Source organism: Lacerta agilis, chromosome 3, assembly GCF_009819535.1.
Source record: "Lacerta agilis isolate rLacAgi1 chromosome 3, rLacAgi1.pri, whole genome shotgun sequence".
Classification (NCBI taxonomy): Eukaryota; Metazoa; Chordata; class Lepidosauria; order Squamata; family Lacertidae; genus Lacerta; species Lacerta agilis.
The window spans coordinates 73346246-73362636 of record NC_046314.1 but is presented as its reverse complement, the minus strand read 5'-3'; the positions used below and the strand labels follow the sequence as shown (position 1 = coordinate 73362636).

The following is a 16391-nucleotide window of genomic DNA, read 5'->3' as shown; positions in this document are numbered from 1 at the left end:
GGGCAAATCTTGAGCTGTGAAGAGGTTGGGGGAGTTCTCTGCTCCTCCCAGCTTGTAGCCCTCCTATTCACAAATGGTTTACTGCTGTCCCTTAACCGACCCATGACATTTGCCTACCAAGCCCTTTCTGTTCTGCATTGTTTTGCACCTCACCATTGCTGAAACAGTGAGTTGGGCATTTTCCCTACTTGGTTGCAATTTAGATCCTGCCAAGAACTTTTACAAAAATCTTTACAATTGAAAACTGTCCATTTTTTTAAAAAAGGGGGGGCTCTTGAAAGAAGCAGAATGGTGGAGCTCTTGTTTCCCCGTGTTAAAATTACCGCTAACTACTGCATTATATTGTTCACCAAAAGCAATTTTCTTGGACAGTAGTGCTCCATTTACTCCCCTTTAGCTGAAAAAGGAAGGCATTACCAAACTGCAGCAGTGGAAGAATTCTGATAACCATTAAAACCAACTAATAAGGAGCCAAGATCAGCGTACGTTAGTCTTGCACAGAATACGTGGCCTGAAGACAAGTACCTAGCAAAACGTAATGCACACAACTAAAAATTGACACAGGAGCAATTTAGCCCTAACAATATGCATAAGCTTTTACTCCCTCCTTTCTCTGACACAGGGTGTGCATGGCGGGAGGGGAATGCAAGTCTCATTGCACAGGTGAAGGTTGTTGCAAACATGCAAGGAGGTAGTAAAATACTATCCCTTCCATTTACACACAGATAATTTTTTTAAAGTGTTCATTTTAGTAGTAAAACACTAACTCATGAATCCTCGAAATGAATTTTAGACAAAAGGATAGAATGGCTTCATGGGTCAAATAATCAAACAAGATTATTTTGACTTCAATAGCATAAAGCCATTGGAAGTTAGAGGGGGTGGCCTATTTTACCTTAATGCTTCTCACCCCCTCCTAGGTGAATTTGAATAGAAGATAACAGATTAATATTAAGTGTATTTTGTAGGTGAATGTCAGCTCCACAGGAGGCGAATGACTCAAAGGGTCCCATGTGAATACAAAATGAATAGGACACCAAAGAAGATGTGGAGTAAAATGTTGCACAAATAAGGGTCAAGATAAGCTTCCTGTCTAAAATCCAGATACTCTACGCTAAAACATAATCAAGCAATACTGTAATTTGCTAGCTTCCAATTTAAACAGGAGTGAAGCTTTCTGGTGGCCTGGCAAATTTTGACAAAATTTAGATTCATAACATGGATGACATAATTCATCTTAAATTCCCGAGTACATTCTTTATCCAATATAACCACAAGTATGTGATAGAGCAAATCAAACAATATAGCCCACCAGTGCCCCCTGGTGGTATGAAGAGAGGATGAAAAGATGCTACAGCAACAGAAATATGAAAAGCTATTTAACTGAAACAGAAGAAAACTAGAGGTTACTCTGAGAAAGCCCCCCAATTTCTCCTGGGCATCTGTTAGTGTATAAATGATCTGTAAGTAAAAGTAAAAGATTTAACTTATCTACTATGTATTTTGGAAAATGGTTTGTCTGTCCATTTTTCTTCTGTGGGTATGGCCACCTCTTGAGATATCATTGTCAAACTCGTCATGAGCCCTTTCTCCCCATTGCAGCTGCTTGTACTCCACCCACTTCAATCTGGATGGTCTGTTCTGCTGATGGGCTAACCACTGTTGCATGGCAGACCCCATTGATCCACATGCTACGAACACCTTTGGAGTGTTACTATGACTGGCTCAACCTACTTTTAGTAGCAAATTGGAATCTTGATTTTCAATGAAGCGGGCCCAAGATGCCATCATGCAGCCAGAGAAGGGAAAGCACAAACAGCACACAGAGCTGCCGATCACAAATCTCTTCATCAATTAGTCTTTCTGTTTGGATTTCATGCCAATTGCCAGCAAAGGGGGTTACAAAGACATACTCAAGTCTAGCTTAAAATGGTATCTGAGCTTAGAGCTCAGATTAGGAAGAAGTTCTCAGATTGCTGGAAAAAGATGAGTGTGCCTTGGCAAGGTAGGAGAATATATAGCTGTGCCCTCCCTGTCAATGCACAGTGTGAGGGTCTCTCGCAGAGTTCTCTCTAGCGAGTTTACAGGAAAACTCTGTGAGCTTCAGCTCCTATCATATGCCTATCTAGCAAAACATGAATTGTTGGTTTGATTGCATTTTAAATACCCCACACTAGCAACTGTCCCACAGAACTCAGTGGGCCTCACTTCCAACTAAGCATAGATGACAATGGATCGTTTTAAGAACATGTAGCACTTCATAAGCTTAAAACAAACCAAATGTGGTCTTTAATCTATGACAACACTCATCCCTTCAAGAACCAGTTTCCAATCACTGACTTTCCTAGTTTGCCATAGAAAACCCCCCTACCTGCTTTTAAATACATGTGTAAAGCTATGGATTTCCCAGTATGTATGGAAGTGAGAGCTGGACCATACAGAAGACTGATCGCTGAAGAATTGCTGCTTTTGAATTATGGTGCTGGAGGAGACTCTTACAAGTCCCATGGACTGCAAAAAGATCAAACTTATCCATCCTTAAAGAAATCAGCCCCCAGTGCTCCCTGGAAGGGCAGATCCTGAAGTTGAGGCTCCAGTATTTTGGCCACGTCATGAGAAGACTCCCTAGAAAAGACCCTGATGTTGAGAAAGGTGGAGGGCACAAGGAGAAGGGGACGACAGAGGATGAGATGGTTGGACAGTGTTCTCGAAGCGACTGGCATGAGTTTGGCCAAACTGCGGGAGGCAGTGGAGGATAGGGGTGCCTGGCGTGCTCTGGTCCATGGGGTCACGAAGAGTCGGACACGACTGAACGACTGAACAACAACAACAACAAAAGGGGCTCATGATGTCGCAGCTCAGAGAACAGCTCCGGAATGGCAAACTGCACTGACATTTTTCTTAAATCTCTCCTTGCCAGCCAAAGTGTTCTGCTGAGAAGCATTACTGGGAGTTGTGACAGGGCTATTACTACCACCTAGTGAACATGGATAGATGCTGGAGGTGATTATGCCCAAAGCACCATATTTTCCTTCCCAGTCACTGCACTTGTCACAGTTTGTAAAATTGCCAAATATCAGTAGGCCTGGGGAAGAAAAAGATTAATCTTCACTTCATCTTTAATATTGTTGGAGAACAATCAGCGGCACAAAGGGACATCAATTATTTTCTTTCACTTGCAAAGTTATATATAATTTTAACATTTTTTTAAAAAAAACATGATTGTATGAAGTTGAAAGTATGGCTAATAGTAAGGGATGAAGATTGAAGTTGGACTCAAGCAACATGTGGAAGGGCACAGGACCCACCCCCTAATCCCAGACCCAAATGCTGCTCAGAAAAATATTTTACAAATAGATTAATAAAACAGAGGCAAAGTGGGGCATGGCCTGAGTACGGCAGCAAGTTAAAGCAGAGATGGAGAACCAATTTCCCCCCCAGATGTCCATTGATTATGGGGCTGATGGGAGTTGGAGCCTAACCACAGCTCAAGGGCCTAAGTGAACAGGTTTGTGAGCCCCTCTGGAAGTGTACAAAATTCACATTTTACAGATGAATTTATCGTAAAGCCTTCACCCAGGTCCTAAGCCGCATAGGGCTTTAAATGGTGAAAAATCAACAAAATTGAATCTTGTGGAACTGTGTAGGACAAAGGCCAATCTCTGTACAAATGATGAAAGTTGCCTGAACTGTGCTTCTCAAACCCATTCCTGCAAGGTGAGCCTGGGAGGTCTCAAATACCTCTGAGCAGTCCAGAAGAATGGCCATGGGAACATGTCTACACCAATGGATATGCCTACGGAATATGACCTGCTAGTATTATTAAATGTATAGGTCACTTCAAAGCATAAAGTGACATGCAAGATAAAAACAGAACAAAACACAAAAATGCAAGCTCTGGAAATCATAAAATCAACTTGATGTTTCTAAAAGCAATCCAACCAATAAACAATGAAGTTATTCCCATGGAATCCGAAACAACCGAACATTTTCTTTAGCTATAAAATTTCTATTATTCTGTAAATGATCAGGTCACACTTCGGGGAAAGTCTTCTCAAACATCCCAGCATGAGGTGGCTGTCTTGATTTCGGCTTGTAATTCATTCCAGAGAGCTGGAGCTGCAATACTCAAAGCCTGTTTCGACAACAGCCTAAGTGCACCTCTGGGGCATTGCAGTGCTGTCAGCAGTGGCCTACTTGAGGAGCACGGTTGAGTAAGGTGGCTCCTTAGATATCCTTAGACCACCCTGTGATCTTCAGATGAAGGGTGCTATAGAAAATAAATAAATAAATAAATAAATAAATAAATATGTCCTTTAGATATTCATAGGGATAAAGGAAAAATGTTTGGAAATGCTTTTGGGCGCAGACCAATTGGATTTGATGGTCCCAATCTTGCTTGCAAATTGGAACAAAATTGGAATGCAACTAGGCCCAGATTTCACTACACTATTTCGGCGCACAAAAACTTGAATATTACATTTAAAAATGTACATTTTAGAAACTATAAATGCATTAAAATGCAGATTTTATGCAATGTTTTTTTTTAAAAAAAAACAAGTGCAATTTAAACGGGGTATTTTTGTGCATCCTTTCATCCTTTGATAAAAAAATCTACAAAAAAGACTGATCAAAACTGAAATGGGATGGAATTAGGCTACTGAGTCTAACCCTATTAATTAACTCAATTAACTTTACTGGTAATATTTGCCTTATATATTAAGATGAACTGGTTCAAACGCAGTTCAGAGGGACAGGAGACAATTGGATAGGAAAACATTATGCAATTGACATGAGGATTTAAACTTTTCAAACAAAAGAAATCTTTTTATTGTGGACAGTTCATTTTTGGGGCAGTTTACTCAATACAAAACACTCCCTAACATTTACCTGAAAGTATTGCTCTACAGTTTAGCATAACTTCTAGACAGGTATTTGGGCAGGCAGGCACACATCTTTTTGGCAATACTGTTTTATGAAGACACCAGAACCCACTGCACAATCCAGCCAAAATTGAGCGCACCTAAAATAACAGCAGCTCTGGCAGATGATTTGTATGAGTGGGCAAAAAGCAACAACACTCCTGCAATCAGAAGGCAGCTCCTTCCAATTCCTCCACATACTCCGTCCTGCTCTAGACTTCCAGGACCCGTCCCAGGAGTGGGTGTTTTTTGCCGGAGGGGTGTGTGTGCATGTGTGTGCGTACTTTTTGTGGAGGCTGTACTGGGTGTGCGTGTATCATTTTTGCATGAGCAGAGGTCAGAACGATCTTCTCTGGATGCAATGCAATCATTTTAAATGAGTGTGCTAAGCAGGCACTTATCCTCCTCTCACCGAAATAAATGGGACTTCACAGAGCATCCATTTAACTTTAATTGAGAAAACAATTTTTTAAAAAAATTGGATTTAACAAACATTTACAAGGCATTTGATTGTGGAACCTGAGAAAGTCAAATAGGCAAATAGAAACAAACTCCATAGCGCATTACTGCACAATCCAAAGCTAGTCTCTCATTCCAGAAAAAGGACCATACACAGTGTCTCCGGATCTCTAGGGGTTTATCATAAACTTCAAATATACACACCAGCTACATGCAAGACTTCCCCAGACTTTCTTATGCACCTGAGTTCTTTTATATAAAAGAACTAAATCAGTGTAAGTTTTAAAACAATAAAGCACAAAATCGCAATTGAACTGTCCACCAGATGTGGTGAACCTCCAGCCCTTGGGCATAATTAGGTACACCAGGCCTTCCCATTTGGCTTTCGAAGCCATTTGGCTAAGCCATGCCCACCTACTAATCACATGACACTGGGTAATTCAGTTTGTTAGAATGTGGTGCTGAGAAAACCACAGGTTACAGGTTCTATCCCTGCATATTCCTGCATCGCAGGGGGTCCTCAAGGTCCCTTCCAACTCTACAATTCCATGATTCTATGAAAAAGGTTCATATATGATGTCAGGTGTGGACAGGTAAAAGGCAGCTGTCTGGTCCAAAGGGGGCTTGTGAGGTGCCACCAGTCAGCTGATTGTCAGAAGCCCCATGCACAGCGCTTCAGAACTGTACTGAGCTTGTGAAGTGGTGGTGATCAACAGAACTTCAAAGCAGGGCTCTTTGCAAGCACTTTGAAGCATGACAAGCAGCTGATTGTTGGGATTTCAAAGTCCCCCCCCCCAACTCTTTGCAAGTGGCTCGCAAAGAGTCCTGCTCTATGCTTTGAAGTCCCACTGAGCAGCTGATTGTCAGGCTTCAAAGTGTAGCACAGGGCTCCGAGTGTCAGCAGATTGTTGGGACTTCAAACCACGATCTCACTGACATCAAAGTGACACCAGGTGCTTGGCAGGTGAGTGGCCCTGCCCGCCTGTCAAATTTGGCTGGCAGGGTGGGATATTAAGAATCTGGCCCACTGACCAGATTGTTCTCTTCCCCTGCTCTACCCAATACAAAGGGGCAACATTTTAAAAGTACGATGCAGCACCTAAGGTTTTTTCAAAAGAAGAAACTGATAGAAATATAAAATGTTTTGAAGAGAAACAATAATCAATAAACAAATAAAATAACTTAATTGCTATCTAGTAGACAAAGACCACACAATTTACAACTCGCAGGCAATGTGTCTTAAAATTTTTGAGCAGACATAATACTTTTAAGTCCAAAGAAACATTTGTAATTTCTTCTTTTTAGTCTCTCCCTGCCCCAAGGAGATTGTTCACCACTCTGAACAAATTAAAACGGAAAACCTTTAACATGTCAGCAAAATACAACGTACAATTGCAGCTCATGTCCTTCAGAATTAACATGTCCTTTTGCTATGGAGCCTTAGCTGAATATGGAATGCCATCTATGGCTTTGGATTAGAGGACTGTAGTTCCAGTGGTGGGTTCCACTGTTTCAAAATTCACAATGCACACTCAAACCTTACGCTTAATGATTGAAATAAAGGGTAGAATCCAAAGGGTTGTGTATTGTGTTCCCCATGTACACTGGGGGCTCTTGGCACTCCCCACCCCACGATGCTCTTGAATGTCAGAAGACCTTGTGGAGTGGGAATTAAAGCGGAGCGAAATCTACAGAAAGAAAGCAAAGACTAGCACACGTGCACACACTTGTGAGAAAAAAGGGCTTCCTACTCATGCACTAGGGTCCTTGGCATTGCATACAAAGTCCTTAAGACAGGAAGACACACAGGTAAAAATACTAACGATGCTCCATTAAAACGCAATTTCATTTCTGCTTCATATGCAAATCTACCAAAAGGGCACCACTTCTGAACAACTTCTAATTTAGAAGAATCAATTTCAGAAAACCTATCAATTTTACATTTTAATAATGCCTCAATATCTTAAAATACCTTCAAGAATTTATTTAACATCAATACTATAATGTTATAACTGGCCAAAACAGGATTTCAAAAAAAATCGCTCACAGTTTGAAATGCATCTTTCTTAATAGGTAATTGTTACTGTAAAATTCTTAATGTTTTCTGTTTCGCATAGTGTACGCTGAATAAGAATCCAGATCTATAAGACATTAGACTTTAAAAGACCATAAAGGAATTTAAGAAAACTATGATTGGCACAGTAAAGCAAAACGTGTGTTTCACTGGAACTTTGTCAGTAATTAAGATTATCTAACAGCATTTTCAGTTCTACAAGAGATTAAGCAACAGGGAACAACAGGGGCAAAAAATCAGTTTGAAAGTGCCTGTCTTTTCTATTTGTTCCCCATAACCTTACTCAGAAGTACCACTGATTTTGGAAATTGTGATCAAGTTAATATTAAAATTTATTTATTTTTTTAAAAAGGAAACCACACACATGTATATCTATACTGCAGTGCATCATTACCATTATATGATGGGTCTCCTTGCAAAAGTTCTTAAAAGTTCATATTTTTAACAATTACTGCCTTTGGGGGATTGCCTAATTAAACTATGTTTCAACTGGGAATTGAAAAGCTGCATACTTCTGAACAATTCCATGTTTGATTACAAGTAATTCCTTGGGTAAAATCCTACTACAGTGGTGCCCCGCTAGACGAAAATAATTCGTTCTGCGAAAATTTTCGTCTAGCGGTTTTTTCGTCTAGCGAAGCGGCAATGTAAACCGCGGTTTTCGCTAGACCAAAAAAAAAAACCAAAAAAAAAAAAAAACGTATTGCGAGGCAGCCCCATAGACTTTTTTGTCTTGCGGGGCAGCCTTCCGCTAGACGAATGCTTTCGTCTAACAAGTTTTTCGTCTAGCGAGGCATTCGTCTAGCGCGGCACCACTGTATTCTTTTGCCTGCAGACAAAACTTCCATTGGCTGCAACTAGACTTCAGGATATAGCAGATCAAGTTGTTAATGAGAAAAAGCCAAAGGTAAAAAGGGCCTGCTGTTTTGCAACTAGGTAAAGGTAAATTAAAACTGTGAGGAATTAAATGAATTCCACAAGCATATTCATTCAGAATACTGTTATTAAACACTCACATCACGTACGGGTGTTGCAGAGCAACCCTTCCACTGTATATTCTTTCTATATTTAATGTTTTTCTGCCTGGTGTAATACCAGCACCATTGGTCAAAAAGATATGGGGGGAAGTAGCATAAAGTTATCATGCACAGAAAATGTTTCTTTAGAAAGGGCACAGGAAAAAAATCAAGGCACTTAAGACAAGAATTCTCTCTCCAGTTCATATATTGATGGCCGGCATGCTTTACTCTTCAACCTACACAGAGGCACTGTAGAGTCACTGTTTTGACCTTCCACATCAATATCCAGCAAAGATGGCATATGGGATTTAGTTCTCTCATCAGTGTCTGTCAGTGAGTTAACCGTTGAACCTCTATCACCCTCTGAATGGTCAGACTCAAAAGGGCTTGACTTCCGACTTTGTGGAATAGCCTGCCAAGGATCTAGCCGATTTCTTAGAGAAGAGGGTCGAGGTCTTGGTATAATGTTGACAATTCCTTGCTTTACAGGTGAAGGGTTGCTTCTTTGCTGGAAAGATGGACAGTGCATACTCTCCGGAGCCCCATTAGCAATTCCGTTACCTAGAGCGGAGGGAAAAGGCAACAAAAGCAAATTTAAAAGAACCCTAGGACAGTGCAACACAGTATCAATGTATACAGTGTATATGCTAAGGGGAGCTTAAGATGAGCAGTTAATGTGCACAATAATCGGCCATTGTACACAGTCACCAGGCCCAACAGAGAATGGAGAATCCTTCCATGATGACACTGACATGTATTTTGATCAGGCAACATTCAAAGACAGGGAATGTGCACATCTCTACTGAATTTTGCACATTCTCCAGCCACCATGCATAATCTCCAACAGGCACTGGGGAATATTTTGTACATTCATTCAGTCATATGCACACTCTCTAGTCACTATGCATAATCTCCAAAAAAAAAATCACATTGGCTTCTTCCTCTTCTTCTTCTTTCTTGTTCAGAAGTGTGCAGTCTGTGCTCTCTGGGCTGCTTTTGGCCCACTGCTTCAAAATATATACATTTCCCAAAGCCTGGTGGAAATTATGCATAATGGCCAGAGAACGTATAGAAGTCAGTCACTACATATACATTTTCCAAGGCCTATTGGGGATTATATTTATTGACTGGGAAATATGCACAAATCCTTCTTCGTGGAAGGATTATATGCACATTCTCCATGAAGCCTAGTGAATGCACATAACAGCCAGTTATTATGCACATCAATGGTTCAACTTTGCTTCCTCTTAATATATATATTAGCAATTAGCTAACGTTTTTAGCAAATTGAAAAGTAAGGCAGCTGTATATAATAGTAGATTACATCAAATCTATTTAATGTTCTACCCAGGTGCCTGTGTTACATATCTTTAGATGCCAAGCAAAAACATTCCTCTTCTCCCAGGCTTTTTGCTAATTAAACAATCTATGGCCTTTTAAATTGTGTTGGGTAAGGTTATTGCTTTTGTTTGTTACTATGGCATGCATTTTTGTGTTTTTATATTGTAAAGTGTCTTGTGATCCTTGGATGAAGAGCAATATAGAAATTATTAAGTAATGACAATAATGATAATAGTCATCATCATGTCAGAGTACTTTCTTCATCCCAGTAAAGAAAACAAAACAAATTACAGATTGATTGATTGATTTTGCTACTCACTTATGGAATGGCATGGGTTTCCGTCTGATACGGTTCGTCTGTGACCCAAAGCTCTTGCTTTTGAGGAAGAGGCATTGCATATGAATTGAGATTCTTCCCTCAAAGAAAGACGGGGAGATGGCACCTTAGAATCAGCAGCAGGATCAGCTTTGGCCATTTGTTCTCTTTTACTCGCAGGACTTTCAGACAAAAAGTGTCTAATGGGAGCATCTCTGTTAAAGGGCAGCGTGCTCGTAACTGTATCTTCACTGTCAGACTGCAGCAGGCATTTAGTGGATGCAGAAGAAAGAGAGAAAAGGTTCACAGTACTTGCGGGTGGACATAGTGAAGGGACGTGCGTTTCCTCCTTCTTGGGCTGCAACCTTACAGGGCTTGCACTTCTGTGAAACTTGGAAGCTCGCTGAAATATTCCATCACGCCTTTTCTTTTCCTCCTTGGGCAGTACTTCTTCAGGAGCCTGAAATCTGTTCAGCTCCCTAATATCCACACCCAGTGCTACTGATGCAAGGAGGACACCACATCCATAAAGCACTGTGTCGGTTTTCTTTTTCTGAAATGTTCTGCTGAGGCTGTTTGTAGGGGTCATTTGTGGAGTGCTATTTGCAGAACTTGCTGAATTTCTTTCTTCGGAGCTCTCCTGTTCTGCAGAATTAGATCCTTGGTCATCCTTCCAAAGAGGTAGATCGATGTAGGCCTGATTTGGCAATTTTAATTGCTTTGGTCGCTTAGTATCCAGACCTTCAGAGGAAAGCCTCTGCTCTGTATAGAGACATTAAGTTGTTTACATTCAAGTATAACACTCTTTTCTTCACTACCAGGATGTACTTAAAAAAAAAAAAGCTTAGCAACTGTAATATCTCTGCAGAGTTGTGAAGTGCATTCAAACACCAAAAAGAATAAGAGGAGAAGCTATCATGTATCACATGTCTTGCTTTAGTAGAAACCTTAATCACACATAAGTAAACAATAAAGCAATTGCTTTTCAACTTGACCAGCCAGATAAACTGCCCTTCTGAAGAGCTAGATGGCGAATTTCTTTGGTTTTAGTGGTTTTTAAGAATGTAGTTGCTGGCTGTATGGTCATACCATCTATTTTGCTATTTCTCCTGTGTTCATTAATGTCTCTGGGGTAATAAGACAAATAAAGTTGAAATTCTGCTCAGTGGTGGAGCTCATGTTCTGCATGTTCAACCCCATGTTCAACCCCAGGCATCTCCATTTAAAGACTTTCAGGTTTGTGACAAGACTACCTAGATGATGATTTGCTGTTGGCTACATCGCATGGCAATGACTGGACATTGGTCACATTTGTGCATCATGTCAAGCTAGGCTTTCTGACTTAGTATGGCTTACTGAAAATGAGCAGATTATTGGTGCACACTGTCCAATTGATCCATCATTACTTCTCCCCTATGCTTCAAGTCCAAATCAGAAGCTTTGGCTTGCTTCTCTTTAACAAGCCACAGTAAAGCCGTGGTTTGTTGTCTGTTCTCAGCAAGCCACAAGAAGCCAGAATGTCTGGCTTATCATGATGTGTGAACATGGTTTTGTCTCTGAACATGGTTCCACCTTAAATCTCATTTAGAATATTTCTATTTTAGGGTTTTTAACTACTCTTATGAACTCTGAGTGCTGATGCCCACAAGATCCTGAAAAACAAAAGCAGTATTTCCATATATAGCCATAATATATCACTATACATAGTATGCACACTCACCTTGGTCTATGAACAAAGACGCTAAAGGAACACCTTTCTGATTCTTCATCAAAAGTGTTGGCCAAGGACTACTGCCATCTGAGAGGGGTCTTATTCTAAAACAATAGAAAATCTTTAGTATGAAGAAAACCACTCTTGATAAAAAGATAGCTAAGAAAACAAAAAACCTTAACGGGACAGGTTCTCTGCTAAACAATAGAACATTATCTGACTATGGTTGCAGCTCCTATGCAGCAGTTAAAAGTTGGCTTGCTTGAAACAAATGATTTGGACTTTATTTAATCCCACCCACCCTTTTCCTGCAGTGAAACATTTCAGTTCAACTACTTTAGGCGATTGAAAACAAAATTTCAGGACATTCCTACAGTATACAAACAGAGCACGATGTGTGTGTGTCCTATAAACTTGTTGAATCAAATCTTCAGTGATTTAGGGCAGTGGAAAATCTTCCAATTCAAGGTTTTCTGGAAATGTTACAATGTTAATCAGGAATTTGAAACTATTCATTTTCCTGCACTGCATTAAGAGATAAAACCTATTCATTTTCGAGATCCAGAGTCAGTAGTTTGTAGCTAAGCTGCAGGACTTTTGTATAATTGATGGTTCTCAACATTTTCTTCAAGCAACGAAGTGGGTGCACTTTTTTCCAGAATAAATCTGAACAAGACATCTCCAAATGTTTAACCCCTGGCATGCCTCAAATTGTGTGCATTAAAACTCCAGTAATTCATGTTTGCATTAAGTAAAAACCTAGGATGTTTTCAAGTAAGAGATTGTCTCTGCCCTCTGCCCTCCTCACAGTGTTTGAATTTTGCTGCCAGAATTTCTGACTCTTATTCATTACAGCCAATGCTTTTTTAAAAAAAATATGTTTAGGAGTACTCTCATTTTCCTACTCATATTGAAATACTGCCCATCAATGAGGCCAAACTTAGATTCACAAAATGTTTAGGGGTATGTGTACCCCTCCGTCCCCTCAGAAAATAAAGAACTGATTACAGTTGTTCAGTTAGGCATAGACAGATGCATCCTAACTGGACCTGCATCAGGAATAAGCCCACACAGGTTTAGCCACTATAAGATGGAAAATAAGTATGGTTTTGCAAGCCTCATTCAGTTCAGTTGTACTTGTTGACTCTAATTTCCCAACACATTGGCTATATTTGTGTGTCACACCAAACCATGGTTTTGTGTGCTGTGCACAAGAAGGAATGAGCCAGAACAAGCTTTAGGCCTGAGTGCTCCCTCTGCCCTCTCTTTTGTTCAGAAGACTTCACTCCTGTTTTAATTAACCACAGCTTCCCGTGTTGTCCAGTCTGGAACCAGAGTCAGCATTAAGTATGGGTAATTTAAACAAACCAGCTTCAGTACGCTCAGATTACTCTGTGTACAGTACACAGAAGGAGTGTGAGTGTGTGTGTGTGTGTGTTTTGAGCACTTCAGTGTCCAGAGTGGGCTTCTTCAAGAATCATTACACCACCACTTCCTTCAAGGCACCTAATACAGTTCCCTCCCCAGGCAATCCCCAACTAGCCATGATGGGCAAGAGTCGAGACTTCAGATCAAACAGATTCAAATATACTATAAAATGTATATATAATTTTACATATGCATACTGGTTTTTATTAAGGTGCTGTTGCGTTCATTTTATTCTAAACAGCTCTGTGACTTCCAGGTAAAGGACAGGATATAAGCTTCTCAAAACAAAAACAAACAAACAAAACACCACCTTTGTACAGTGGTACCTCGGATTAAGAACTTAATTTGTTCTGGAGGTCCGTTCTTAACCTGAAAATGTTCTTAACCTGAGGTACCACTTTAGCTAATGGGGCTTTCTGCTGCTGGTGTGTGATTTCTGTTCTCATCCTGAAGCAAAGTTCTTAACCCGAGGTACTGTTTCTGGGTTAGCGGAGTCTGTATTGCATTCCTCATGCTACATAGCAACCATACCTCTCTTTACAATCTGTACGCTCTTTTGTTTGAACTGAGCTTGGCCCCCATGTGCACCCTTTCTTTTTGAAGCCTCGCTTGACATCTTCAAATTCTTCCTGATGACAAACTGTGCTCCTTCCCCACGTTTTGTTGCTCTCATCCGAGGTCACTGCAGAAAGATGAAAGATCTCAAGAGCAATTCCAAGCAGTATGGCTTTATGGCAGTGCATATCCGAAAATACCCAATGCTTTAGCATTCACATTATGCTACTGTAAAAGAGATTCCCCCCCTCCCCAATTAAAGGACAGCTAAGATAAAATCAAATTCAAGCAGGCAAAGAGTTATTTCATCTATGAAGGTAGGAGGTAAGAAAAGAAACTAAGCCAATCAACAGAAAATATCTGATTTCTTTTCATGCTTTTGATTTTTCTTTATACATCTGGGCACGCTATAGTTACTGAGCACTTGTATCAGATATACATGTAGAATAATGCCTTTTGTGATATAACTTAATAGGACGAAGTCATAATATACAGTTAATGCAATTGCATTCATTTGAAACACAGTCTCTGGAATGGATATCCAAGTAAGTGCTCAGGCTATCAGTGCATACAAATTTAGCTCAGAAATTAATTCAACCAACACCTTTTATGATTTAATGTGGTCTTGCCTTTTTTCTTAACCCCACTGGGAAGTTCATATTCGCTTGTGATATCTACATCTTGATGGTATACATATATACTGTTTCTTTGCCCATTAGCTGTATTGGGGTCAGTTTTGGAAATCACTGAAGAAACAATTAAGAGAGTAGAGATGAAAATACCAAGTTGCACTTCAGCTTGGTATTAAGCAAATACCATATTCTTAACCAGGCATCCCTAAGTACAGAGGCCTTCCATTCATCCTAGGAATAGCTTCACCGGCTCATGGAGATGAGAGGCAAGTGCTCACATTACTTTTTGATCCATTTTTAAGCAGTCAGATTCTATGGCTGACAGTACCAACATCAACAACAACAATCTTTAGGACTGGGTATAACAGCTGCTGAAATAGTGCAATATGTATTGTGTTGTGGCAGCTTTCCAGTTCAGACACGACACCACGCTATAGTCATCATGTTTCATCTAATCCAGTGTAACAACCCAGCCACAATGTTGCACTGATACAGCAAAGAGGATTGGGCAGCCACACTGACAAGAGCTATTTTGTACATTGCCCAGAGAACTAATAATAGGGAAAATAATTATTATTTACTAAGTGAAGTGTTGCTGTGCCACACAATACTATTATACAACACAGAAACAGGAATAGATTTGAGTGAAGCATGTTTAGATGGAATGTAGTTAGTAGCTTGGCCATATGGGGTTGAGAGAATTTTACCCCCCCCCCCCCAAAAAAATCCTATATTCTCATTATACCTTCCCTAATTTTTCCTGAACATATTGGACATCTGAACATTTTCCTGAACATCTGAGTGGAAGAAGCCTGGCAGAATGATACTTCTGCACCCCTTTCTATCCACAGTCAGCCCTCTGCCTGACCAAAAGTCACCCTGAGGGTGAGAGATCTTCTGGAATGGGCTGTCGCCCCAAATTGGATAACAGTATCTATCCGATCCTAAACCCCCCATGCATGCCCCATCACACACTATTCTGAATTTCAAGAAGTTGCAGTGCAGAGAAAGGACATGGTAAATCCTCTTCTGCAAGCTTTCTCTTACTCGTGATTCGAAGATCCAGCCCATTGGATGGCGTACAATACATTTAGGTGGCATATATGTATGAGGAAAACAAAATTGGTAAATTTACACTGTAACTTTTTGTGGGTTTTCAATGCTCTCTCAGATTACAACCACAGGGATCCAATTACTGGGATACAAAGATCCATTTCTACAAGAGGTGACTGCATTAGATTTTTTTTTTTTAAATCTCAATATCCTCTCCTGTATACATATCCCAAGAGTCCTTGGAACAACCTCTATGCAGGATTTGGCCTAATGTGCATGTGGCCCCTTCAAGGGCTTGCACACCACAGACTCCTTAACTGTACAGCCAGGATATGTTCTTTTCTTCTCAGTTCCGTAGATCCCAGGCAATTCTAATGTTCTAACTCTAACATTTTATGTTCTTGAGAAGGATTATGGTGGTGGTGGGAAGCTTGTAGACTTACTTGTTCAGTGAGAGAACTACGAACTCATTTACAAAATCTGCCCAATTCAAGGAGTCTCTCAAAAATATTCAAGACTGGGTTCACAATCTAATGAATATTCAACATATAGTTGCAATGTATAATTGTCTAAAGAAACCAAATTTAGAGATATAGCCTGTCCTACTTCAGAAAACTTCCAAGTTGGTAATGACTGATTACAAGCATTACCAACAGTTAAAAAATAAATCCTGCATGAGGAAGAATTTGCATTTTATAGCCCCTTTGATTATTTTCATTAAAAACCTGATGTGAATGGCCTTGGAATTTCATTTCCAGACAAAGGTGACTAGACCTGTTTCTAAACTGTATTGAAGGGGCTCCCATTCCTTCCTTTATGCCACTGCAGTGCAGCGCAAAATTAGGTGAAGGGAGAAAATGTACCACAGAATAAGAAAACAG

General features: G+C 40.2%; 1 protein-coding gene across 2 annotated transcripts in view; it reads right to left on the bottom strand.

Annotated features, from left to right (window-relative positions):
• Nucleotides 1–8440: 8440 nt before the first annotated feature.
• Nucleotides 8441–16391, bottom strand: part of MAP3K21 (mitogen-activated protein kinase kinase kinase 21) — a 28616-nt gene continuing 20665 nt past the window's right edge. The window contains exons 7-11 of one of the 2 annotated variants that reach the window (XM_033144291.1): nucleotides 14455–14571; nucleotides 13802–13952; nucleotides 11852–11946; nucleotides 10135–10893; nucleotides 8441–9035 (exon numbers count right to left, since the gene is read on the bottom strand). In XM_033144291.1, coding sequence (XP_033000182.1) covers nucleotides 8650–9035; nucleotides 10135–10893; nucleotides 11852–11946; nucleotides 13802–13952; nucleotides 14455–14571 — 1508 coding nt within the window. In that variant the 3' untranslated portion in view covers nucleotides 8441–8649. The remainder of the gene's footprint in view (nucleotides 9036–10134; nucleotides 10894–11851; nucleotides 11947–13801; nucleotides 13953–14454; nucleotides 14572–16391) is intronic. The other variant, XM_033144292.1, reaches the window with a different exon arrangement.